This window comes from Strongylocentrotus purpuratus, unplaced genomic scaffold (assembly GCF_000002235.5).
Source record: "Strongylocentrotus purpuratus isolate Spur 01 unplaced genomic scaffold, Spur_5.0 spur5_scaffold_6, whole genome shotgun sequence".
Taxonomy (NCBI): Eukaryota; Metazoa; Echinodermata; class Echinoidea; order Camarodonta; family Strongylocentrotidae; genus Strongylocentrotus; species Strongylocentrotus purpuratus.
The window spans coordinates 24,473,238-24,499,652 of NW_022145612.1; the positions used below are offsets into that span (position 1 = coordinate 24,473,238).

At 37.2% G+C, this 26,415-nt stretch overlaps 1 protein-coding gene across 1 annotated transcript; it reads left to right on the plus strand.

The window, feature by feature from the left end:
• Positions 1-5,849: 5,849 nt before the first annotated feature.
• On the plus strand, positions 5,850-26,051 carry LOC115918284 (mRNA-decapping enzyme 1B-like). Its single transcript, XM_030972388.1, has 9 exons — positions 5,850-5,982; positions 9,626-9,689; positions 13,621-13,726; positions 15,346-15,466; positions 17,384-17,533; positions 18,379-18,557; positions 20,870-21,331; positions 24,287-24,529; positions 24,953-26,051. Exons 1-9 carry the CDS (start codon positions 5,880-5,882, stop codon positions 25,019-25,021), a joined length of 1,497 nt encoding a protein of 498 aa, XP_030828248.1. The 5' UTR covers positions 5,850-5,879; the 3' UTR covers positions 25,022-26,051.
• Positions 26,052-26,415: the final 364 nt, after the last annotated feature.

A 26,415-nucleotide genomic window follows, 5' to 3' on the forward strand; every position in this document is an offset into this window, starting at 1 on the left:
AATTGCATTCCCAAATGTCAAACTTGTGTTCATTGACTACTCATTTTAGATTCAAAACAAATGAGCAAAAAAGATCATGCCAGTAATTTGACTGGAAAGTGTCATAGTTACGTCCTCATTTTGATATTAATGACTCTGTTTTAAACGATCTTGTTTCATTTCTGTCAGTTGAACAACAGTAGCACCCTAACATCCTACTGGGGCATATGTGCACTTGCTAAGCTGATGTAGATTATTTATTCTTTTAATTTAATTGATATAAATGCATTTTCAAGAAAATATTAACATTATTATATATATATTATTTTTTACAATAATTACATTCAATACCAAAATGTTGGCGCTTGAAAACATCTACATAATTATGGCACCCAAAAGGATAATATTGAGCACCTGAATATTAGCAAAAATATATAACTTTGATTAACAAAATTGTTTTCATCCACATTTTTTTTTTTTTTTTTAAATAACGAGGGAACAATGACCAATGGGCTAATGTATTTACTCCTTCATTATTATTACATCATTATTATTATTATCATTTAAAAAAATAAAAATCTTCATATGTTTGATTCGGGTGGTTTTAAGAGAGCTGAAATTAAGTCCTAGTATTAAGGAATAAACAATACTATGTTGGGAATTATAAACATTAATTTTGTTAATGCACACAACTTCTTGTACAGTCAAACCTGTCTATAGCAACCACCCAAGGAAAACACAAAAAGTGGTCTTTGTAGACAGGTGGTCTTTACAGACAGGTACCTTTATTACATGTTTCAATGAGAAACCATTTTCAAGGGAAACAAAAAATGTGGTCTTTGTAGACAGGTGGTCACTAAAGCAGGTTTGACTGTATTACACAAAACAGAAGAGAGAAGATCAATATTTTAAAAGAATCTTTCTATTTGGCTCAAGACAATACTCAGGAAAAATATATATTTTCATTCCAAGTTTGTGTCCTTTTAGACAGTGATGTTGTGATGTGAAACCTCTTTAAAATATAAAAGGCTATTCCTATGTAATGAGGACGACTTGCAGACTACCCCTTCTACAAATCCATCCGAAATATTCCCTTTTCCATTTTAAGTGTAGTAGTCAAACAAAGCATTCTTCCATAAAAGTCAATATTTCATGATTCATGGTGAGCAGTAAAAGACCCAGTGCATCCATTTTTAATGTCTTGAAGACTTTTCGACTTTTATTTTGATGGCTTGTGATGATGCATGAAATTGTGATATATCTAAATTCATGCAAGGGTTGCTTTGCCTTTAATAAAAGTTATTCAAACAGAAAAATCACACACTTTCAACCACTGGTTAAGATAACACTTATATTATTTATTCTTTAATTAGTGTGATTGGTACAGATTGAAGTCAAACAGATTAGCCAAATATTTTAGTCAAATTAATTGAGATTCATGAGCAATCATGAGTGACAAGTGATGCATTTTAACAAGAAGATTGTTGCATCTTTTAAAAGCCTGAAGAGGGCAAATAAGTTTTTGTTAAGGGGTAATTGGAAAAAAGGAATGAACTTGACAAAGGGTAAAATAATGAGATTAAATAAGATTGCACCATTAAGGAGAAATCATAAGGATGAAAAACAAATGAGCATTGATAACTGCAAGAAACTCTTTGTAAGTAATCAATATATCAGTTGACTAATATAATTATTTTATCTGTGTCTTAGCATTGGCAAAATGCATAAAAAGTACTATATGAATAATGGCAATAGCGAGAAGAAATTAGAAGAATAAAATACAAATATGTATTGATAACTGCAAGAAATTCTTTTCAACTAATCAATTTTTCAGTTGACTACCACTGTTATGCCTTTTATTTTTTTTCTCTTAGCATCTAAACAATGGCAACATGTCCAGAGCAAGTCAACATTTTAATTATTAATTAAATTACTACTCTGTGCAGAAAGTAAATATTTGTATATGCAGATTGGGCATTATAGAAGTTCTTTAATAAGCTAGGATGAAGCCTATATACCGTATATCTAAATTATGGACCGTCTCTTGTGTGTTTATAAACCTATGTAAACAGTATAAACATAGATGCCTTCCAAACTCCTTCTGTATGATAGAGTGATATATGGCTCCCGGAAATATTTGTATTTGGAAAGAGAAGGATATGATAGCAATGGAAGGGATTATTAATTAACTTGATGCTTCCTGTGGGATTATAGTTTCCCTGTTTTTGGATAAACAAGATATATTAACCTTTATATGGATTTGTGCAGTCTGTATATTGTTGCTTGTATCCAGAATACTATAAGTATATACCATCCTTTAATTAAAGCCCCTCTAAAGTGTTGGGATCCCCGAATTCACCAAAAATTTGATGACAAAATCTAACTTAAATTGTATCATAATGTGAAAGAGGATGTCATTTAGGACACACTTCTGCAAAGATTCCCCCCCCCAAAAAAAAAGAGAAAATGTGTTTGAAGACAAATATAGATAAAAGAACATATAATTATGGTTTTCTGTTGCATGCAGGAAACCTAAATTTTGTATTCTTTCAGTCAAAATGACATCCTTTTTCACATTATGATACAGTTTAAGTGAAATATTGCCATCAATTTTTTTGGGCTCCCAACACTTTAGAGGGGCTTTAATGTACAATTGTTTTTTTTAAATAATGGTTTTGCTGGTAATGTGTTATTATGTATTCATACTGAACATCTACTTCTAAAAATAGCATTTATTTTCCTGTGCATCACAAGCAGTAGACTAGTGTAACATTTAGCTAGAACTAACCTTAAAATTAGAATTCCATGCTATACTGCCGTTTTTTGAGACAGCATTTGAAAGTTCCATTGTTTTCATGAAGTGGCTGAACATAAAATAATTAGATACTTCAGTTGAGACAGTAGAACAATTTCAAAATATAGTATGTAAGCTAAAACCTGTGATTTCCTTTTTGAAATCAACCTTGGAAGTCATGATTGAGAATATCTACCGTATGTCTGGATGGTGACCTTTTGTTTCATGAACAATCTGAAATGTTATCTTAACATTCAAAGTGGATGTCCAAACACATATTAATTGTGAAGTCATATTAGGGTGACCTTTGCATGAAAAAGCAAACTTTATCCCCACAATGCACATAAGTGCTTGTGCATTAAGCCCTGTGATGGAACTTAATTGCTACATGTATTCACTAAATGTACATGTACTTGCGTGGGAGGCCGCGGAGAGAGTAAATAAAGTGTCATTTAAAAGCTGTAGGCCTTGATACATTGATCAATTTGGGCAAGTCCAAATGACTTGGTGAAATTCCTTATGCAGTAATCGTAGCAGCAGCTCCTAGGAGGGGTCTTTTAAGTTGTAAAACCATTAGAATTCTCTAAGCTTTGTTGTTTTCTTGAATCCCAAGATTCAGCCAGCTCATTAAGCAGTCGTATCACTGACCTGACTGTCTCCTCACGAGGCCATCATACTCTAAGCCATAAACCGTGACAAGAATGCTAGCAGATGATCTTCCATCCTTGCTCTAGCCATGTATGATACGTTTCATTTGCTTTTCTTGGCAATTTCAGTCTATACTGGGTGTGAACTTAAGCAAAACAACTTTTATAATTAATAGTAATTTTATTTAAAAAATGCAATTTAATCATAAAGTGCCTTTGATTAAATGCAAATTAAATTTACAGTGCTAAAACTGAACATTTCTGGAGGAATTTCATTTCAGATCATCAGACTTTTAAGCAATGATTTCTTGAACAAAAATATTTCATGTGGAATCTAAAAAGTAGCCCTTAAAACGGTCCCTTCATGGTATATTGCATTTTACCTGACACTATGTATTACATGAAGTAGATAAAAGGGCAGCCATCACTACGTCTCCTTCACAAACATTCACTTTTTCATGTATTCGCATGAATTGATACTGAGGTAAGCTGTCTGGCAAGGGATGTCGAATACTTTGTCTTTCCAAGTAAGCTCCTCCATTCCTCCAGTGTGTCTTGCAGGACAGGTGAAAAATGATGAATGTCTGTTGTTTGACAAATACCCTGCATTTTGATCAATTCTAAAGCTTGTATCATTAATAATGTATAGGAGAATCTACCTTGTAACATTATACCTTATAACATTATAACATTTCATGTAAAAGATTTTGGTACAAATCTGCAGTAAGAAAAATATCATGATTTCTGTACGCCAACATATAGAGCTTAAAACTTGAGAGGATGAAGATAACACATGATGTATTGATGTTTGCAGTGTAAAGCTATTACTCTTCCCAGTGCTGTCCTATGAAGTCATTGATACTTAACTGCATACAGTGAAAAATGTTAAATAGCTATTCATGTTACTAAGATGTCGGAAGAAAACTAGGCTACTTGACTGTGGTTTGCGGGAGAAAACTCATGAGTCAGGCACGCTATTTGCATTTCTTAGGCTTCAGAGGGGATGGCTTTTCTTTTTGTGGCTGAGTGGATTCTGGAAAGCGTACCCTTCTCTTTTTCCTGAACCCCAAGGGCATGCAAGCTGTATTAAATTGAAAATCCCGAAAAGAGTGGATTATTCGAAGTAAACAGCTGGATTAAGAACTAGACGGAGTATGGAAGAGATGGAAGGTCCTTAGAATTGAAGTGGAATTGTTATAGGATGATGAATACTGCATGCATTTTTAATTTATTTGGCTTGAAACGAGGGCTTTCCACTGCATACTGATACTCGATAGGAGTGAAAGCTTTGCATGTTGTAGGGTTCGCTTTTAACGTCACCTCGCGTGAATGTTGATATTGCATTGCCGTTGGGATGGGGTCCTTGGATATTTGATTTTAGAATCGAGGAACGGCCTTGAAAGGTACCTTTCAAGGTAAACAGTGCTCTATGTACGAAAAATATTGATTTTAGGAGACGGTTTTTTTTTTCCTATGAATCTTCCAGAATAAGAGGAAGAGGGTGGCAGAATTAATGAGAGATATTGTGGAAGCATTATCGTGGGAGTCGCCATGTGTGAAATGAGAAATAATGCATGAGTAGAAAGTGTGATATAAGTGCATGTCCTATTAAACTAATCAATGATCCATTATATTCAACATGGATTCTCAAATCAATGATAACAGGCAACTAGGCACGTAACTGATTTTTCTCCTTTTTTTTATACTGAAAATAGTTTCGGTTGATATTTTTCTTAGTGAGCATATATATTTTGTTATTAAATTTGTTGTTAAAGAGTAATTTTTATCAATTTTATTGTTCAGAGAAATATATGTCTTATATAGGAACATTATATTAATTAAACAGACATTTGCCATTTACAATCTATTATTTGAATGTAAGGTTTACTGCAAACAGTTAATATAGAACAGCTGTTAACATTCTGTTTTTTTTAATATAATTTATATATTTTTATTTCTAGAATTGAATTCACTTAATTTTGTCTGTGTGATATTTGTATATGAGAATTAAAGGGGAAAAAAAAGATATTCATTTTTTTTAAAAATCCTTTTAGACACAAATAATCACAATCGGTTAGGCGAGGCGTCAAAAATAAATATACCAGCCAGCGGCAGCAAACTGCACTTGTGCGTCCTGGCTGCATTTTTTAAATTAGCTCAGCCGGCTACCGCTGGCGGTAGGAAATGGCGTTCAAAAGCATACGCCGGCTGCCGCCTTTCGAATGGAAACCGAGCCTCAGATCCCAGCCTGGCGCAAGCCGGCTGGGCTAACAAAAGAAAAGTAATTGCCCTAGCCAGGCTTCGGCCGTAATTGCAGCCTCGATGCGCCAATACGTGAGGCGGCAGCCTGCTGGTATCGATATTTTTGACGCCTCGCCTTATGAACATAGCTTGAACAAGTCTTGTATACCATATTTTGTCCCCCTTATTACAGATCTGCCACACCATACCATGGTTTCATGATCATGAACAGACTGAGCCTTCACAACTTGACTGAACCAATCACTAAGGATTTGGACTACACTCTCCAAGAACCATTCTTGCTCTACAAGACTGCAAAAGGTACAGGATATGGTTTATTAATCAATAACCTTTAAGATATATCTTATACATTACTGCCTCAAACTTAAAATCAGACAATGGTTTGATGGCATGTTTCTTGTCAGTGACCAATCAGAATCTATACAAGATACACTGAGCAGTCCTGCCTCAAACTTGAAATCAGACAATGGTTTGATTGCATGTTTCTTGTCAGTGACCAATCAGAATCTATACAAGATACAGCAGTCCTATCTCAAAGTTGAAATCAGGCAATGGTTTGATTGCATTTTTCTTGTCAATGATCAATCAGAATCTATACAAGATGTAGCAGTCTTGCCTCAAATTTGAAATCAGAAAATGGTTTGATTGCATGTTTCTTGCCAGTGACCAATCAGAATCTGTACAAGATACAGCAGTCCTGTGCCTCAAACTTGAAATCAGATAATGGTTTGATTGCATGTTTCTTGTCAATGACCAATCAGAATCTATACAAAATACAGCAGTCCTGCCTCAAACTTGAAATCAGACAATGGTTTGATTGCATGTTTCTTGTCAGTGAATAATCAGAATCTATAGAAGATAGAGCAGTCCTGCCTCAAACTCGAAATCGCACAATGGTTTGATTGCATGTTTCTTGTCAGTGACCAATCATAATCTTAACAAGATACAGCAGTCCTGCCTCAAACTTGAAATCAGACAATGGTTTGATTGCATGTTTCTTGTCAATATCCAAACAGAATCAGATACAGCAGAAAACTTGATTCTGATTGGATAACTAGATGGATGTTGTAGCTCAGGAAGAAGCAATCTGCAATCAAATAAGTAAATATGTCAGCAGTAAATCTTCTCCAAGCAACAACAAAAAAAAAAAAAAAACATTCAAATTGATTATTTGGTCCATTATAGATTAAATGACAACATTTATCAGTTATCCAACAGTATTTTTAATATGACGAATACCAAAAAAGAAAATACTTTCCACTGAATACCAAGCCAGAGAATACTTTGATTGCAACTTATTGGAAAGCATGCTAATGGAAATGAAAACATCTTGGGTTACTTATACAGATTACAGCCAAAGCGAGGTTCCTTAAGAGGGATAAATCCCGGATAATGTTGATTTTAAAACTCGACAAGACAATGTACAATACAGTCATTTGTTATGAGGAATGTTCCAGGGGTTGAATAATTTGGGATTAGAAACATAGAGATTGCCCTCATGGACTGACCTATTAGCTTGAGAGCACATGAGATGGTTTGTCCCTGTAGGAAAGCATCCGATTTCACTCTGGAAGACGTTCTCTTAGGATCCTGATGCATCGAATAACCCACCACCACTCACTTAGCAAATTAGAACTTTACCTTGCTCCCAGATACCCTCTCTGACTCTGATCATCAGGCTAGTCGGATAGCTTTTAGGGTCTCACAATGTTTCTCTCTCGTTCAGACCAGCATTGTATACGGCAGCTATATGATAAATAAACACGATATATGCTATAGAGTAAGTAATCTATATATATCAAACAAAGGTTTGAGCATCATTTCAAACAACACTGGACAAGAAAATAATAGGATCTATTGCAGAAGTAACGATTGAAATCAAACAAAACCTCATTTTTAGCGCTTACTGATATGACTGACCAGCTGTAAATATTTATGCTGAACGATGCTCATGACAAATTATTGATTACATGGAAAAAATATGGTGTAAGGTGACTTGCCCATACCTAGCTTCTCTGACATTCCTTTACACAATCATTCTTATCCTGTATGAACACACCTTTCACTTCATGGTGATTCTTGAAATGACGTTTCTTTGTACAATTTTTTGTATATATCCTGTCTCGTGTGAATGCCCCATCATTGGTTTCCCTGGGCCAAACTGTTGGATGTCAGTCATGTAAGAACACACCTTTCACTTCATGGTGATTCTTCACGCAACGTTTCTTTGTACAAATTTGGTGTGAACCCTGTCTTGTGTGAATGCCCCATCATCGGTTTCCCTGGGCCAAACTGTTGGATGTCAGTCAGTGACAGTGTCCGTCTTCAATTCGCTAAGTGCTAACTTCTATTTAGTCTGATGTCAGATCATCAATCCTTATGTCGGCGTTGGTGTACTTTTCTCTCCTATTATTTGGTCAGTTCAAGCCCTGTGTAAAGACTCTCCTTTCTGGAGTTTGATAGCATAGTTATGTAGTGCTGGTCAGGTGGAACATATACTTATCATAATGTGATGTTGATGCAAGAAAATGAAAATGTACAATTCAGCCTTCCTCCTAAAAATAGGTATACAATCCAGGAAGACTCCAAGATTTTCATATATCTTTTAAGATCATCAAAACGCCTACAGGTATATTTTCTCGTCCCCCATTTATCATGTCCTCAATGATTAGTTCTTTCATCTGGGTGTTTCAATAGTATCCAGGATTTTAAAAGAAATGTCATATTTTCAATGATCATTATACTCTTACATTATATTTTCAGATTTTTGTGACAAACCAGTTTGATTGTAAGAACAATGAATTGCTATTGAATACATTCTATATGTGATAAGACAGGTTTTCTTTAATTTTCTTGTTGCAATTTCTGAAAAAAAAGAGAGAAAAAGGTGGGAAACATAATGAAGTTCAAATCGTGCCTGACAAGCGTTTGATGTAAAAAGTGGCAAGATGAAGAAAAATTCCTGTGGATGTGACAAGTTAAAATCGTATGCATGTACATGTAACTTCATATTTCATTTCCCGTGCCCCAAAAACGCCTAAAGAGCTGACTTCCTTTTTTTCTTCCATCTGAACGCCCCTTGCATATATCCGAAACCAGGAAATAGAATACCATTTTAAAGTACACCCTGTACATGCTACATGCCTGAGATTGGTGTTATTCACAAATAACACAGTTTTAGTCCATTTGTTGTTAGGAGGGGGGGGGGGGGGGAAGTATGAAAAAATAAATTGTTCATAATTGTGGTCATGTAGTTGCAAGAAAGGGAATGCAAGTAATTCATGTTCGATGTTTCTTTTCATCATTAAGTAAAAGCAGGAAGATGATAGGAATGGGAATGAAGATGAGATGAGACGTTGCTTTAGAAACTTGCTTTTATTTAAAAAAATCCAAGATGGTAAGTTAATCTCATTTGTGCTATGGACAGCAAGTCTAGCCTAAGTTTTTTTTCCTGTTTCAAAGTTTGTTTGTATTAAGAATAGAATTTGTGTCTTCTGCCAAAAGAGACTGGTAGATGCATTTTGTAATTTGAAGTTTATTCTATTAAAATATGACCAAATTTTGCATTGAAACATTGAATTATACCTCAAAATACATCTTGTGAAAGTTCATTTATTATTCATTATAAACATGGTGGCAGTGAACAGGTAAATTATGGATTTTTTTATCATATTGTATCCACATCCATTAACATTGTCTTGAGTATAAACAAAATATAGGAATCTGTGGTTTCAGCAAATCTCCACCTTAATCCTTTATGTATTTAATAGTGTCATCCCAAAACAGAGTAAACAAAAATCTGTGCGTATTTTAATCAGTTTGAAATACTGTCTTTTTTCCCCCAAAGATCTTCAATGCAAGACATCAGGCTCTGATGGTGACAAATCGAAATACTTTCATATTATGAACCTTGTGGTATGTTTTATTATTTTGTCATCTACAGCAATCTGTGGGATCTGGTTTTATAACAGGAAAGACTGTATCAGATTTGCAGAACTGATTCAAAGGTAAATTATATGATGTTGCACCACTCACCACAAATCATATATAATGTTTTCTCTCGTTTGTTCAGGTATATTTCTTGTTTATGTGCTTTGTATCTAATGGACAGGAGCTATGTATTGTAATATTATCATGCTATTATCATGTTATTATTATCATGTTATTATCATGTTACCGGAGTGTTGGCTCAGTCAGTAGAGCGTCCGCCTCACAACCGGGAGGTCGTGGGTTCGAACCCCGGCCGCGTCATACCAAAAGATGTTAAAAGATGGGAGTTGTTGCTACCCTGTTTGACGTTCAACAATAAGGGATAGAGCAACGTCGATCTGGCGCTGCTCAGTGGCTGCCGGGCTCACGATCAATTGGGCAAAAAGAATTTCCGTTTCGGTTTAAAAAAATTTGGAGTGGACTATTAGGCTTTTATTATTATTATTATTGTTATCATTATTATAAGCTAGGATCATTAAAACACCACAGATTTGCAGTTTTATGTTGGTAAAATTGAAATAATAGGGATTGATGACCCTCTCTCATACTTGCCTGTGTTAGAGAGGGTCCCATCTGCATTTTAAAACAATCTCTTCCCTCCATCTTGCGTTCGTCAATTTGATTAACGGAAGTAGGTCGATGTTAATTAATAGCAGGGGTTTACAGATGGCAATGTAGGTTGAAGCGTCATGTTTTCATAAAAGAGTTTGGAAGTTCAATCAAGTCTGAATGCTATGTCTGACATCCTGATATTTATCATGATAAAAGATGCATGTAGTGGATCCCTTAGGCCTACTACATGCCTCTTTATCATGATAAACCTTTTTATTGAAGCCCTGGATTATGTCATTTGTCAAAAATGTTGTATTTTCACTGTTATTACTGTATTATTATCAATTTTTGTATCCATTTGATCTGTTATGATTGTAAAGGAATCTGCGATCTGGCCATCTGGTCGCGATTGATTTCTTATTAATAAATCGTTTTAAATTAATAAATAACTAAAGTTTGGAGGAGAAATATGTGTGTCTGTGCTGATAAGAACATAGTTTGCAGATGTAACAATATTGAATTGACACATATATCATCCGTGTGGAGGAATGGAGTATATACCCTGTGAAATAACAAATATTCTTATAATGAATGTGAAATAATGATAATAATACTAGTGGAGTCTAGTATATAGCTCTCATGTATGACACATTGGCACTCCTGGTGCTCCATTTTTATTACCCTGGCTTTAGCACGGCTGCCATTATGACACTCAAGCATTTAAAGAAATTTATTCCTGGCAGGTACACATTTTCCTCACCTGGGTGCAGTGTGATGTTTAATGTCTTGCCAAAGGAATTTAGTGCTGTGATGGGGATTTGAATCCTGTACCTTGTCCAGTAGACCACAACACATCTACATAATTATGAAATGATTATTTGGAATGAGCTGAGAGCACTATTCTATTTTCGGATCCTACACATAGCCTTTAAGCTTAAAGAGACTATTACTGTTTTCACACTGGCAATATTTTGCTTAACCCCGTACTATAGGTGGGGTTAAGGGGGGGGGGGGGGTCTTAGCCCCACCTATAGTACGGGGTTAAGCCTATTCCACTTTCTGTTCAGACTGGTTTTTACCAAAGTGGGCTAAAGTTGGCTAACCCCACCTATAGTACGGGGTTAACTAACCCTGCAAAATAGCAGGGCTAACTCCGCAATTGTGGTGCTAACTCCTGCTAACCCCGCAATTGCGGTGCTAAGCAAATGAATGAGAACAGAAACGAAAAATAGTCCGGTACTACGCAATGGAGCGTATCGCAGCTGGCCAGATGCGAAGTATGTCCAATCATAACATACACGATATCCGGGGTTAACGAAATGCAGTGAGAACAGCAGGAATTTTCTTATTCCGGAATAGGCGCTAGTACGGGACTAAAAACAGCGAGTGTGAAAAGCCAAACAAATAGTCCGGGGTTAAGGATAGTACGGGGCTAAGCAAAGTACGGGGTTAAGCAAAACCAGTGTGAAAAGAGTATATGAAAGATTGTGCAAAAAGAAAATAGTGGACAAAATATATTAATTACATCAATAAATTGTCTTTTATTAAGCTTTACTTCAATATGTTAAATTTGAAAGGATGCTGACAACATTGGGGGTACATTTCATGTATTTAGAAATGATTTTGTGAAAGGGAACAAAGGAGAAAGGAAGGGACAAGCAGAGACGGTAGTAACGACATCCCTGGACAAAGTATTTTTGTGAAAGAAAGAAGGATAAGACAGGGAAAATAGGGTTCAAGCAGAGAGCAGAAGAATGAACTGTATTAATGAGATGATTCGATGTAGAACCAATGTCCAGTCAAGCTGTTAATTCATCTTTTCAGAGTCATCCATGTTTACTAATTTTGTCACTGATCAGAGTGCATTCTATGAAACAAATACCTTTCTTCTCTTCAAATTAGCTTGCCACTGTTTCACTATTTTGCTGCTTTGACCTTGTGAAGTAACATTGACATAGAGAGGTGCTTTGTTGCAGGTTATTAATATATACCAAAAAGTCAATAGCTCGCTCTCTCTCTCTTTCTCTCTCTCTTTCTCTCTCTCTTTCTCTCTCTCTCTCTCTCTTTCTCTCTCTCTCTCTCTCTCTCTCTTTCTCTCTCTGTCTTTATCTTTGTCTTTCTCCTTCTCCCTCTCCCTCACCCTATTTCCTTCCATACCTCTCTCCTTTTCTCCCTCTCTCTTAAAGGTATAGTTGAGTTCTTGTTTAAGATCGTATGAGGTGCTATCTTGTTGTTCAACAGCTGGTTCAAAATTACTGACTAATTGTGGAGCACCACAAATATTAGAAATGGTTATATTTATGGATATTTCAGCCGTCTCTGAACCAATTTTGATCAAACAAAGATGATTTTGTCATCTAAATTGTATATTCTTTCAAATTTGACACCCAGTTTTGTATTATCTCACAAAAACACATTTTGTGTAGCGCTCTCTGCAACAAAACTCAACTATCCCTTTAACAACATAGAATAGTTTTAACAAAATATATTTGGCAGAAGACATTGCTATTGTTTTGATTCTGAATTGTTTTCATTGAATTCCTACCCTGTCATAAATTGCTAGGTTATATGATAACAATAGGTTTCACTCTATATATTTAAATCCTGTATATTTTCCTATGGTCCTTGAACAGTCTTTAATTTTAAAATTTGTGTTCATTTTATCTCCTTGTAAATTATATGAATATTTCATTCAGTTCTAAAACTGTCATTGGAAGTTCTTTTTTTAAATTTCTTTTTACCTTCTCTCTATAAATCTATTTCATGTTTTTTCATTTTTAAAACAATGTGGACACAGACGCAAAGATATGAAACAGTGGGACTACCCTTATAAACTAAGTGCTTTTTGTCAGGGTCCCAGTTTTTAAAAATCAATAATGATGAACAATATAACATAGAATCAGAGTATTTTTAACAGCATTATAATACAGTACAATAATACATAAAATCTAAACATACAGCATGTTTGACAGGTTAAAAGGAGGCGAGTAGGCTGTGTCTGCCTGTCGAACCAAAGATCGTGGGTTTGAATCCAACCCAGACGGATGACTGAAGCCTGCGTTGTGTGTTAATGTGTCCCTCCCCTATTTCATAGATGTAGGCTATGTTAAGTGGAAAACACTCTATCCCTCGGATAGGACGTAGAGGAGAGTCACCACCATTGCATGTTAAGAACCCGCTGCAATATTTGTATAAGAGTAGGGGGAAACTCTGGTGTAGTGGTCCACCTGCACACCCCCAATCAGTTATACCGGGAGGAGAGACCCGAGGGTTACAGTGATTCAGTTCGCTCGTTTGCCTCCCAGGCGCAGGCGAGGCCAAATACTTAATAATAATAATATGTATGAAGTACAAAAACCTGATAATTTATTCTTTCTTTTTTATGATGTTTTGTAGATTACTGGTCAAAATTAGACAGGAAGGGTCACAGCCAGTCGCAGCAAGTATGCCCGCACCTACAGATATCCTATCAATGCTCAGTAAAGCACAGCATGAATATAAGGTGAGTGGTAATCGGTTTGTGCTCCATCGTTCTGATTCAATGAATAAATTTGCAGGAAAATACAATTTGTCAAAATTTGTGACGATTGCAGGTCATTTCCGTTCATAAATCACAAATTCCAATGTATAATTTCCATGAAGTATTTTGACATGTTTTTATATTTCTTACAATAACATTTGGAGCTACCAGTAATGTTCCATGAAATTAGCATAAAGCATTTTAATGGAAGTAGATTGTGAGAGTAAGGCTTTATAATGGCGTACCGGTAAGTCCTTTGATCCTCTCTGGTATTTGATTTATGGCTTGTTCACGTATGTTGCTGAAAACCGAGGCGTTTCCTTTTTTAATGTGTAAGTAAACATCAAATGAGAATGAAAAAAAAAGCTGTGTGTAACAGAAATTCTGCCTGTTCTCACTTATCTTTGTAATATATCAACATTTTTAAACAGGATGCCGCAAAAGAAATTTAGTTAAATTTTTTTTTAAAAATACATATTTAATAATGTTGATTTCATGAAACACCAAATTACTAGAAGCAGCTAGAGTATGTAATCATGAGGAAAAAGCATTTTTTAAAATTTAAGACAAAAAGTGTATTTCTTCGTATTATTTAGAAACAGTATGATTTCAGGCAATAGAGTGTCCTAGCGCTGTGTTATATGATGCCATAATGTGAAGTGAAGCGCATTATACATATATCATCATTTTTCAAAAGAGCGCCAAGGTTTACCTCGTGATGTGTGAGACGATGCATCAGGGGATCACATAAATGCCTGTAAAACCTTCAACGTATTCCATCTCATCCAAGAGAGGTCATATAACTGCTCTATGAAAGAGGATTGTATGAATATTTGACCTGTTTATTCCTATAGTCAGTCAGGAATGCAGTACAGGCATCTCACAAATTTTACAATTGAATATATATACCACAGACAAGAACAAGATTAATGAGGTTAAATGGAATTTAGCATGAGGATTTAGCGTGATGCGATGTTTGAACACTAGAGGGCAGTATACTAATGCCAATATTTCTGACTGCAAGCTTTGAATGTCCCATAGACATGTGATCCATACTCTAGTATGTCCAATGGATAGATTTTGTTGAAATGTGCCGTTGGAAAAGTACATGCAAAATGTGCCAGGTTGATTTTTTTTTTTCATTGTTACTATGTTAAGGATACATGCACGTACAAATTATTGCACAATCCATCAATGATCACTGGCAGTGCCATGATATTTTAAATGTTTATGAATATCAACCACAACTCCTGACATAGAAATGAATAATTGTAACTTTGCTGTGGATTCTGGTCAATTACAAGTCTTCAAGAGATGGATTTCTAGGCCCCATCCTATGTTTGTGCTTGATTGAAAATAAAAGCAAGCCTTCAAATCGATGGCACAGTTACAATCTCCCATTTGTTACTTTTAGAAATTGCAATCTCTATGATACTTAAGTTGAGTGACAATCCAGTGCGATCACGCGCAGATCTTCACATTAAAGATGCTGCCAGAGTTTTGCATCTCGCCTACAACCGGTCAAATAAACATTGCTAGCAGGGTAATCATTTATTTTTGGCTTGATCAGTTCCTATGCATCATTTTCTTTTCTTTTTCAGCAAGGTACAAAGAAGAAGAGGAGTGCTTCAGAGAGCGGTCCTTCTCCCATAGGACCTGGTGGTGATGCTGGTGGTGGTGGTGCAGGAGTCATAAGACCAATCCCTGTCAAAGTTTCACCAGGTATGGAACTCAAAATGTTTGATATATAATACTTTCTCTCCAATTAGTTGTAGCAAGAGAGGACATAATATACATTTTGATGATTAATGTTAAGTTTTTGTCAAAGAAGAAGAGGAGTGCTTCAGAGAGTGGTCCTTCTTCCATAGGACCTGGTGGTGATGCCAAAGTGATGTCAAAGTTTCACCAGGTATGGAACTCAAAGTCCATTCTAGATGTTTGATATATAATACCTTCTCCTCAACAAGTTTTAACAGGAGAAAACAAATGATTGGTGTTGACAGTTGATGGTAAATTTTATTCATGAAACCTTTATCATGAAGATAAACCTGATTGTAGTCCATGCTTATATTTGATTTCTTGAATTGGATGTGCCACCCACAGCAGCGAAGGGGTTGGTTTGGTTGTTTTAACATTTACCACATTGAATACAAAGCCTGTGATAAAAAGAGGCAAGAACTGTAGAGAATATGTTTTACATCAAAATATTCATTGGTCCAGTTAGTTTATTATTATCATTTAAAATGATACAAGGATTTTTAAGATAGCAAAATTCACTTAGGCCCTTAGTGTGTAAAAAGGGGATGGGGGCGACAATGTCTCACATTTGAGTTGCTTTTGGAAATTTGTTATGGTGGTTCCTTCCTTCATCATCCAGGTTCTGTTTCATAAAACTTGTCATCAATAACAACTGCTACAAATCTATGACAAAGCTGCTCATAACCAATAAAATGTAAGGATTTCAATTATTCATAACAATTTTTGTATCATGAGGAAGCTGACTAAATCTTGATGTCTTAGCCCCTTAATCCTTAATCCCATGAGTAAATGGTAAACTGGTACCTCGTATACATTTTCAAATCCTCCAATGTAGGTGGAGAGCATGGTATAGAAATGCATTTTCTTGATGATGTTTTGTCACCCGATACATCAGTTCATTATAACACCTGTTGTTTTTGTGAGTTTTGGTTTACAAGTGTGATCTCATACAGGCATACACTATGCAAGGTGTTGCCTCATTACCTAGCACCCTAGTTTCCTGTTTTCACCTTGGATATCAATTACACACATTGTGCATGCATATTGAGAGCCAGAAGGGCATTATCTCATGTATTATAAACACAGATGTGGCTCGCAGCTGTCGATGAAATTCCTTCATTGTACAGAATGTTTAATATTTGCATTTCAACTAAGGCATAAGAAATGGGTATATGTTTTGGGTGCAATGCAAAATATTCATTCAATATTGTTTGAATATTGCCTTCAGAGGCTTAGATGGCAATACTTCAACCTATATTTTAAAAAAAAACACAGAAATATTTGCCCAAATATTCAATGTTGAAGTGCATTCGCGATATTTATCCAGGCCGGATCAATGTGATAATTTACCAAATATATCAATTAGTAGGCGGTTTCCTGGCAAATTTGTATCATCACGTATTAGTCAAAACGTATTTTTCACATGATTGGTAATAAGAGCTTCCATTTTATTTTTTGAGAGGGGGGCGTTTCCAAAACTGGTCTATACCTTTAAGCCTAAAATGTACATGTAAATGAATAATCTTGTGAAGCTGATTGAAGAACAAATATTTATATTTTTGAGGTTTGTCATTTTACGTTTTAATCAGTGCGATTCAGGGGTCTCCTAATTGAATGTCTATAGTTGCTTATCATCTTCAGTTGCTCTTGAATGTTCCCTTGTTGCATTTAACCAGAATGTTGTTCATTTACTTGGTTGTTTCTGAATGTTTCCTGTGAATTCATCCTTTGACAGGTCACAGGTGCCTTGTCCTAAACAGATGATAATGTGACAATGCGAGGAGTGACAAAAGCTGATGACCAATTATGAGTAATAAATTCTAAAAATTAATCAATGTTGAAGAAAGTATATCAATTTTCCCATTTTATATCACTCGCTAGGTCATGTGTCAAAAACAGATGATCAGATAACAGCACGAGGAGGAGCCAAGCCCAAGAGCAGTCCGATGGGTCCAAGGTTTCAGAGATCAGTTAGTATGCAGGATACCAGGAGTAAGACGACTACGACATCTAGCATAACTACCACTGCAGGTAATACCTTCATTTCAACTTTGATGAAATTAAACAGGAAGTTATAATTTCCTATGCTCATTATTTACGGTAAATGGGATATGTTCAATTTAATAAGATCCACATAAGCTATAGTATTTACCAAATTTGTAAGTCAGTGCAGAAGTTTCTGTTTATGTCAGCTGATCATTTCAGTCCTTATTCCTGTGTTTGAATATGATTTTAATTGATTTTGTAATCTTCTTTCACTCATCAAGGTTTATCGATAATTTGCAAACATGTGTATTAAGACCCTGTATGAATTTGACCTGCCTTTGGTTGGAAATTTTCACTGAATCACGATATTCATCACAGTTACCGTATTAAGATCAAGAGAAAACGATGTAGTAGACTATAATTCAGAAATCCTTTGTGCTGCTGCTGCAGGTAGAAAACACTGAGGATTTATAAAGCTATAAGGAGATATACCTTACATTTTGATGATTTTTTTATAGTTGAATTGCTGTTAAAGGCATTGTTTAATAATGTTAAACCTGAGATGCATGGCCCTACGTGTTACCAGTGTCTGTGATATGGTGTAATATTGAAGCCCTACGGTTTTTACTCATTTTCCCTAATAGACTGTTGTGTTATTAAAACCGTTAGGAAACAAATTTTTTTTTTGGATTTCCAATCATAAATGTCTTAATAATCTGACAGGTGATCGGCTTGTAAAAGTCATGGGATTCCTGACTGACCTAAAGGTTTATAATTATGATTGCAGCATGAGCTAAATCCAGGATTTTGTTTCAGAATCTAAGGCAATGTTACCGAGTCACTTTAAATCATACTCCTTTTCTACCGTGGATGTCCTTGTGATATGACAGGTCAGGGTGATGGTAGCAAGGTGATTCCTGTTCTTCAGAGGCTGATGTCACAAGGAGCTGAAGAAAGACCAGTCATCTCAGAGAAAGTGCAGGTCCACACATTAGAGAGTCTAGAGAAGATGCACACAACAAAAACAACAGAGGGCGCTACTGTAGCTTCTGCAGGCAAGAAACCAGAGGTAAGGTCTTACATCTGTAAATATTTTTCCATAGAATTATATGTTAATGGAACATGTGTGGCAATATATTGTTGCTATAGGGGAGGAATCTGAGTACTACTCAACCAGCCAGGAGATATCGAGCCTGCAGCGCGTGATAGGATCAACCAGCGACCTGTAGTTACTGCACTCGATGATATTCCAACACGAAAAGAGCTAAACCTGGCAATTGCCTCCTTGGGTGATGGCAAGGCACCCGGAGTGGATGGGATACCAAGCGAGATATGGAAGCACGGAGGAGCCACACTAACCAGCAGTTTACTAATGCTGATACAACAAGCATGGGCAGAAGGCTCCGTACCTCAGGATTGGAAGGATGCTAATATTGTCGCCATCTTCAAAAAAGGAGATAGAACTCAATGTGGAAACTACAGAGGAATATCGCTATTGTCAATAGCAGGGAAAGTTTTTGCCAGGATCCTTCTGAACAGATTGAATACCCACATAGCACCAGATATATTGCCGGAGACGCAATGCGGATTTAGGAACAACCGCAGCACAGTAGATATGATCTTCTGCCTCAGACAACTACAGGAGAAGTGCATTGAGCACAACCGATCCCTCTATGTGGTTTTTGTCGATTTCACGAAAGCCTTTGACACTGTTGGTAGGACAGGTCTTTGGGAACTACTACGAAAGTATGGATGTCCCGAGAAGTTCACCGGAATGGTAGAGTCCTTACATACGGGTATGATGGCTAAAGTCAAGGAAGCAGGCGAAACATCCCATAGCTTCCCTGTAAGTAACGGTGTAAAACAAGGATGTGTGTTGGCCCCTACGCTGTTCTCCATCTTTCTCTCGGCGATGCTGGAGGAGGCCTTGGCGGACTTTGAGGAAGGCGTTTACATACAATCACGTCAAGACGCCGACCTATTCAATGTCGCACACTTCAAAGCTAAGACGAAGTCTACACAGATTCTCGTGAGGGAACTCCTCTTTGCAGATGACAGTGCTCTTGTTTCTCATACACCAGAGCAGATGCAACATGTTATAGATGTATTTTCATCAGCATCAAAGAAGTTCGGTCTACAAATAAACATCAAAAAGACTGAAGTACTATTCCAACCAGGTACAGACCACCTAGAGGAGGAGGAGATCCTAGTGGATGGGACAGCCCTAAACCAGGTAGATGACTTCACTTACCTCGGCAGCACTATATCCAAAGACGGACGCATCGACTCTGAGCTGGTGAAAAGAATGTCAAAGGCCAGCAGTGCCTTTGGAAGACTGCGAACCAGGCTATGGAACAACCATCATGTCTCAACAAGAGTGAAGTGCAAAATCTACAGGGCTATCGTCCTATCCACTCTCTTATACGGTGCGGAAAGCTGGACTCTCTATACAAGTCAAGTAAAGAAACTTCACGCGTTCATGATGAGACACCTTCGAGCAATCATGAGAATCAGTTGGAAGGACAAGGTGACCAACAAAGAGGTACTAGAGCGAGCAAACCTTCCTTCTATGGAGGACCTGCTCATCAGGAAGAACCTACGATGGACAGGCCATGTCATCAGGATGCCCTCTGAGAGGTTACCAAAGCAAGTACTATTCTCGCAACTACCCGCTGGCGAAAGAGGGATTGGTCGTCCACGGCTTCGCTACAAGGACACGATCAAGAGGAACCTTAAGCGGAGGCAAATTGAAACCAAGACTTGGACAACTGCTGCAGGCCAGCGAGCTGTATGGAGAACAGCTGTAAAGTGAAAATGAAGGCGGTCATTGTCGCTTCGCGACAGACAGCTACTACTACTATAGGGGAGGAATCTGAGTAGACACACATTTAGTGATAATGGAAAGGACATTGTTAGCAGTAGCAGTTGAACAGCTCAATATAGTCACGATGTGATTTATGATTTATTCGGCACTTTCAAGGAATATAACAATGAAAAAAATAATCAAGGTGGATACAAAATTAGAATGACAGCAATTTTACAAATAATTTTTTTTGTAGCAATATGTGATGAAAGCACTCAATAAAATAGTAAACTATCTAAATTTACATATGCAATTTACAGAGGGAATAACATGAGAATACCTGATTCCTTATTTTAGAAAAGGGAAGGTGGTCCTTGGCAATTTTATAATAATTTCCAGATTATGAAACAAGTAAACACTTTAAGACTGCAAAATCTGCTATTCTAGAATGAGCAGTCTTAATATGAAAAACCTCTTAAAATTATGGCCATAATGATGATTAAAGTATTTTGTAGTGATTAGAACCTTTTATGTTAAATAAAATTGCACTTTCCTTTATCTGCTTTCTGGCTATACAGGTGCAAAGCCTGGAGAGCATAGAGAGCTTACATATACCTGGTGGAGGAGTCAGTGATAAGAGACCATCGGCCGCGGCTGCTGGTACAGCCGGGGCTCCCTCTAATGCAGAATCATCACAGCACCTCCAAAGACTTCTCCAGCGCCTTCAGAGTGGTGGAGCGGACACCGCTTCAGGACAGGGCCTGTTAGGTGCTGCACCGTCAAGCACCGCGATTGAACCTTCACAGGAGAGAGAGACACCGGAGAAGCTACCCTCACCATCCTCACAACAAACTGATATGAACCAAGCATTGTTAGATAAGCTGAAGTGTGGGGCGCCGCCGGTGAACCTTTTGAAACCGTCTGGTGCCACTCTGACACCTAACCTCTTGGTGTCACAGTCACCGGGTGGTACCGCAGACCCTGGTAGAGCACCACCTGCTATGAAACAGCTTTTCCCTGCTCCGATGGAAACAAGAAAGGTACTAGGTTTTCAGTATGATTGGATAAGAATTATCAAGTGTCTAAATAAAGGAGGGGGGAGGGGAATATTCTCTGCGTGCAAGTGTAATAAGCATTTGAAGGGTGGTATTTAATGATGCTCAGAAACCCCCAAATTCTATCTTTTTGTTAGCTGTCAAAATATGATACCATACAAATTAAAACTTTGAAAAAATATGAATATCATATAAATAATCATGCAATTCACAAGTGGTATAAAGCGCAAAGTCTCCAGCTGAGATGTTGCACATCATCATCATCAATTTCAGGTGGCGCTGTAAAGCGCTGCTGTGGTCTTCACGAGAGCACGCCATGCAACTCTTTCACCTGCCATTTGTGTTGCACCTTTCATTCCTTGTCCAGACACTTTCTTGATATCATCAGTCCAAGATATTGGTGGACGACCTCTACCCCGTTTTCCTTCGACTGCTCCTTGCAGTATTTGCTTCTCAACACCTTCAGATCTCCTAACAATGTGCCCAAAATAGTTTAGTTTTCTCTCCATGATTCCCCTTCTGATGGTCAAGTCTGTTCCAATCTTTTCCAGGACCCACACGTTTGTCTTTTTATCTTTCCATGACACCTGCAACAGCCTCCTGTAGCACCACATTTCAAAGGCATCAACTCTCTTTCTGTCATTCTTTGTCATGGCCCAGGACTCACTCCCATAAGTCGCAATAGTGAAAGAAGTTGCTTGAAGCAGACGAACCTTCAGATTGAGAGATAGGCCTCGGCTCTTCCAGATGTGAGACATATTCTGTACTGTTGATCTCGCCATTGCCATCCTTCTCCTTATCTCTGTGGTGCTCTCTCCTTTGGTAGTGATGATTGAACCCGATTTACACTTCAATCTTATTTCCAGCTACGGTGAAGTCAGTGTTATTATCATCTCTATCGACAACCATTATTTTTGTCTTTTTGGTGGTCAGAAGAAGGTCTTTCTCTTCACTTGCCTGTTTGATGCGATTCAACAAATCCATCAGCTCTTCTCTGCTGCTGCAAACGAGAGTAGTGTCGTCAGCATACCTTAGGTTTGTGATCTTTTTACCTCCAAACTTGACTCCCCCATTGAATCCTTCCAGAGCATTTCTCATAATGTCTTCAGAATAAATGTTAAAAAGGTTCGGAGACAGTATGCATCCTTGACGTACTCCCCTACCAATTCCGAACCACTCAGTATTGCCGTTACTGGTTCTCACTGTTGCTTCTTGGTCATGATAGAGGTTTTTGATCAGTTCGATGATGTGACTTGGGAACCCCATCTTTGTCATTGTATTCCACAATTGAGAGTGGCTCACACAGTCAAATGCTTTGCTATAATCTAATAAGCACAAATAGAGGGGATGTCTGTGTTCTCTGCATTTCTCTATTATGTTTCTAATGTTGACGATCTGTTCTCTTGTCCCTCTACCTTCACGGAACCCTGCTTGCTCATCTGAGATCTCGGCTTGCAGTTTGATTTTCATTCTTCTGCTAATCACCTTCAGAAGTATTTTGCTTGCATGACAAATCAAGCTGATCGTTCGGTGATTTGCACATTCTTTCAGATCTCCCTTCTTTGGTAATGGTATAAAAATAGCTCTACACCAGTCCTTAGGCCACTCCCTACTTTTCCAGATATTGCAACAGAGATGCCACATCAGGTCAGTACCTTCTTCACCTGTAGCCTTCCACATCTCGGAAGTCAAGTTGTCAAAGCCAGGGGATTTGCCATTCTTCAGTTGTTTCATTGCAAGCTCCACTTCTGATCTTAATGGAGGGGGCTCCATTTCATCACTTTCCTCCCACTGAGTGTCAACTTGTTCCTGTGCAGCAAACAGCTTGGTACTATACTGCATCCATCTTTCCTTGATGTCTTCATTTTCCGTCAATGTTTTGCCATTGTCATCATTAATTACATCCAGTCTTGGATTCTTTTCTTTGTGATTTCTTTCACAATTGCAAATGCTGCCTTGGAGTTGTTCTTGTGACGCTCTAGGTCTTCACACTTCCCCTCGATGTATTTCCTTTTGTCCTCCTTCACACTACTTGTAACCGCCTTATTGAGTCTCGTCCATTCTCCTCTATTATGTTTTGCTCTTGCCCTCTTCCTGTCATCAGCAATGTCGAAAGTCTGATTTGAGATCAATGGTTGTTTCCGCTTTCTTTTCTTTGGGATGTGGTTCTTTGTTGCATTTTCAACTGTTTCTTTCATGTCTTCCCACAGCTCATTCGGTGTTTGCTCTGCTTCATCGTTTCTCAACAGCAGCTCAAACTTGTTCTTCAATTCCACTGAGAATTGAGAAGGGATATTTTCCACATCATACCTTGTGGGAGCTGAATCACACTTCTTAGCTTTCAGTCTTAGTCTCAGTTTAGCCACAAGCAGCTGATGATCGCTGCCACAGTCAGCACCTGGTCTTGTCTTGACGTTCTGTAGTGAGGTCCGCCACCTCTTCTTGACCACGATGTAGTCTATCTGGTTTATGGCTCTGTCTCCTGGACTCATCCATGTCCACAGTCTTTTGGGATGATGCTCAAACCATGTGTTACCAATGATGAAGCTGTTCGCTACACAAAATTCTTCCAGTCGATCACAGGTTCAGCTAAATGCACAAAAATATTAATTGCTATGCCCTGAAAAACATGAAGCATTATCATAAGTCTCATGATTTAATTCCCATCTTACCCATCTATTTCAAATACTATCCAAACATTAGTTAAGAACATTTTACAGTGATTCCAAATTTTACACTGCATATTAATGACACTTGCACAGAATTGTTGCTGTTCTTCATGGTCCTGCAGAATGTTTTATTTCATGTTTTATCATGTTTTAATCATCATGTTTTACTGAGGTTTTAATTATTTCCAGGAGTTTTTATGTTTTTAACACAACCTTTACTTGAAGAAATGATTTGTTATGCTTTAAATCCTTTCTTTGTTTTGTTTAACAGACTCCATCTCCTCCTACGACAATACTTGGTATACCTTCCAACCTCCTTACACCGGAACTCCTTAGAACGCGCTCCACCAGCGAGTCATCCTCCACGCTACTCTCACCCCTGAAACTCAGTGGTTCAGTCCAGACTGGCCAGGGTCAGGCTGTAGGGAAGAGGCCTGATCCATTGCTGCAGAGGGGTGCACCTTCTTTACTCACCAAGGAGCAGTTGGCCGCCACACTAACTCATCTCCTGAATGTAAGTTTATATATCTGGGTATTCTCGAAAATGAAAACTTGGGTGTTAATGGCATACCATTATCAATGAGAAGATAATAATGACCATAAACTGAACACAAAACATTACCCCAAATGGGCAAGAATTGATTGGTTTTGGAGTAGGTTTGGAGTCATTTCGGAGTTGATTTAGTGATGCGACTGGCTTATGAAGGATCTACACTGAAACAAAAGACAACAATGGTTGATTATTTGAAGTGTTAGTTGATTGAAGGTTTTAAAAGTTTTTTTTCGAATCATAATTGACGTTATTTCCACAAAACATCATCTGTGGGTCCTTTTACCAAACATTCTTACAAGGTTTTGCCTGTACAGTCTATAAATGAAAGAATATGGAATCATTTCAGTGATTTTGACAGTAAATTAATTTTGGATTTGATTTCAGACCGATGATGATTTCTTGAGCAAGATCCACTCTGCATACACCCACTCTCTTCAGCGTCATCCCCCCTAAGACGGACAACCTTGCTGTTAATTGCACCTTGTGTGAATGCATCCTGTAATGAACACTCGCTCTCTTCAGCGTCATCCCCCTTAAGACGACCTCGGTTGGGTCAAGAAGACGTGTTCACACTCCCTTCATGTCCTACAAACTGCCCATTGAATCCTATGGATGATAAACGTTCATTGCAGTTTGTGTGGATGCGTCATGTAATGAACAATCGCTGTGTTGTGCAGGAAGCGAGGTACTTAATGACCTAAATGTCTTATGAATAATGCATTGCATAAACAACAACACCTAACCTTTACATCCATTCCTTACAGACTTTGTTGCTGTTACTGAAATCTAGCCATGAATAAAACTGTTCTGGAAACTTGTGAAAATCAGTGCAAAAAGATAGAAAGAAGGAGATGACCGTAAAAAACTTTTTTTTTTAAACTCGGCATAAAGTAAAGTCCCTTCAATCTCCTGCAAAGTTTGAAGGAAATATTGTTTAATTATCTCATTAATGCAACATTTCATTTGTAAAGAGCATTTGCTGGATTGTATTTCTTACCAAACTATAAACAGTTATTATCAAGCAATATAAAGAATGAAAAGGATTTTAATAGTTTACAACAAATTATCATGTACAATGGGACATAAGTTTAATCTTTTTCCCTTCTCATGTGGATTAATCTGTATAATTTTGACAAGATGACACAAAGTTCTTATGGTAGAACTATAGAGTATTACGGGGAGTCCAAATAAGGAGGGAATAGTGCAGTACCTGTAATCATAGCATTTTCTAACATAATCAAATTAAAAATAAAAATGATTTGAAATGCAAGTTTTTAACCGTTAAGATGATTGTTTTTTTTAATATTAACCTACCCTTTCAATTCATAGATGTGTTTATTTTGCTTCTCTCTATGTTTAGCCATTGGCTACTGAATTCTCTAATTCACATAGGCTTAATACAAAGACAACCCAATTCCAGTAGGCAGTAGGTTCATTTAAAGGTACTATGTCCCATTTGCAGGCCTGAACAATGTTTTATGCTGTGCAAAGATTCACTCAGTTTAATTTTGGCCATTGCAAGAAGTGGGTTGTTGATGTAGACAAATGCTCATGTACCCTTTACAACTCATTTTATTTATGTTATTACCAAAGAAAAAATGAAGTCAGTCAGTCACTCAATTGTGTCTGACATTGAAGTCTAGCAAGTAAATGGGTTTCCTTGCATAATTTGAATACTAGGACACTGCTAACGTTTAAATTTCACAGATAGGACATACGTGACATATTCACAATTCCTGCAAATAGGACAGTACTTTTAAGCTGATTGAAATTCCTGCTACATGTTTATCAAAAGTCTTCTTTCTTTTTTTAAATCAAGATATCAAATATTCAATGGACATAACCAC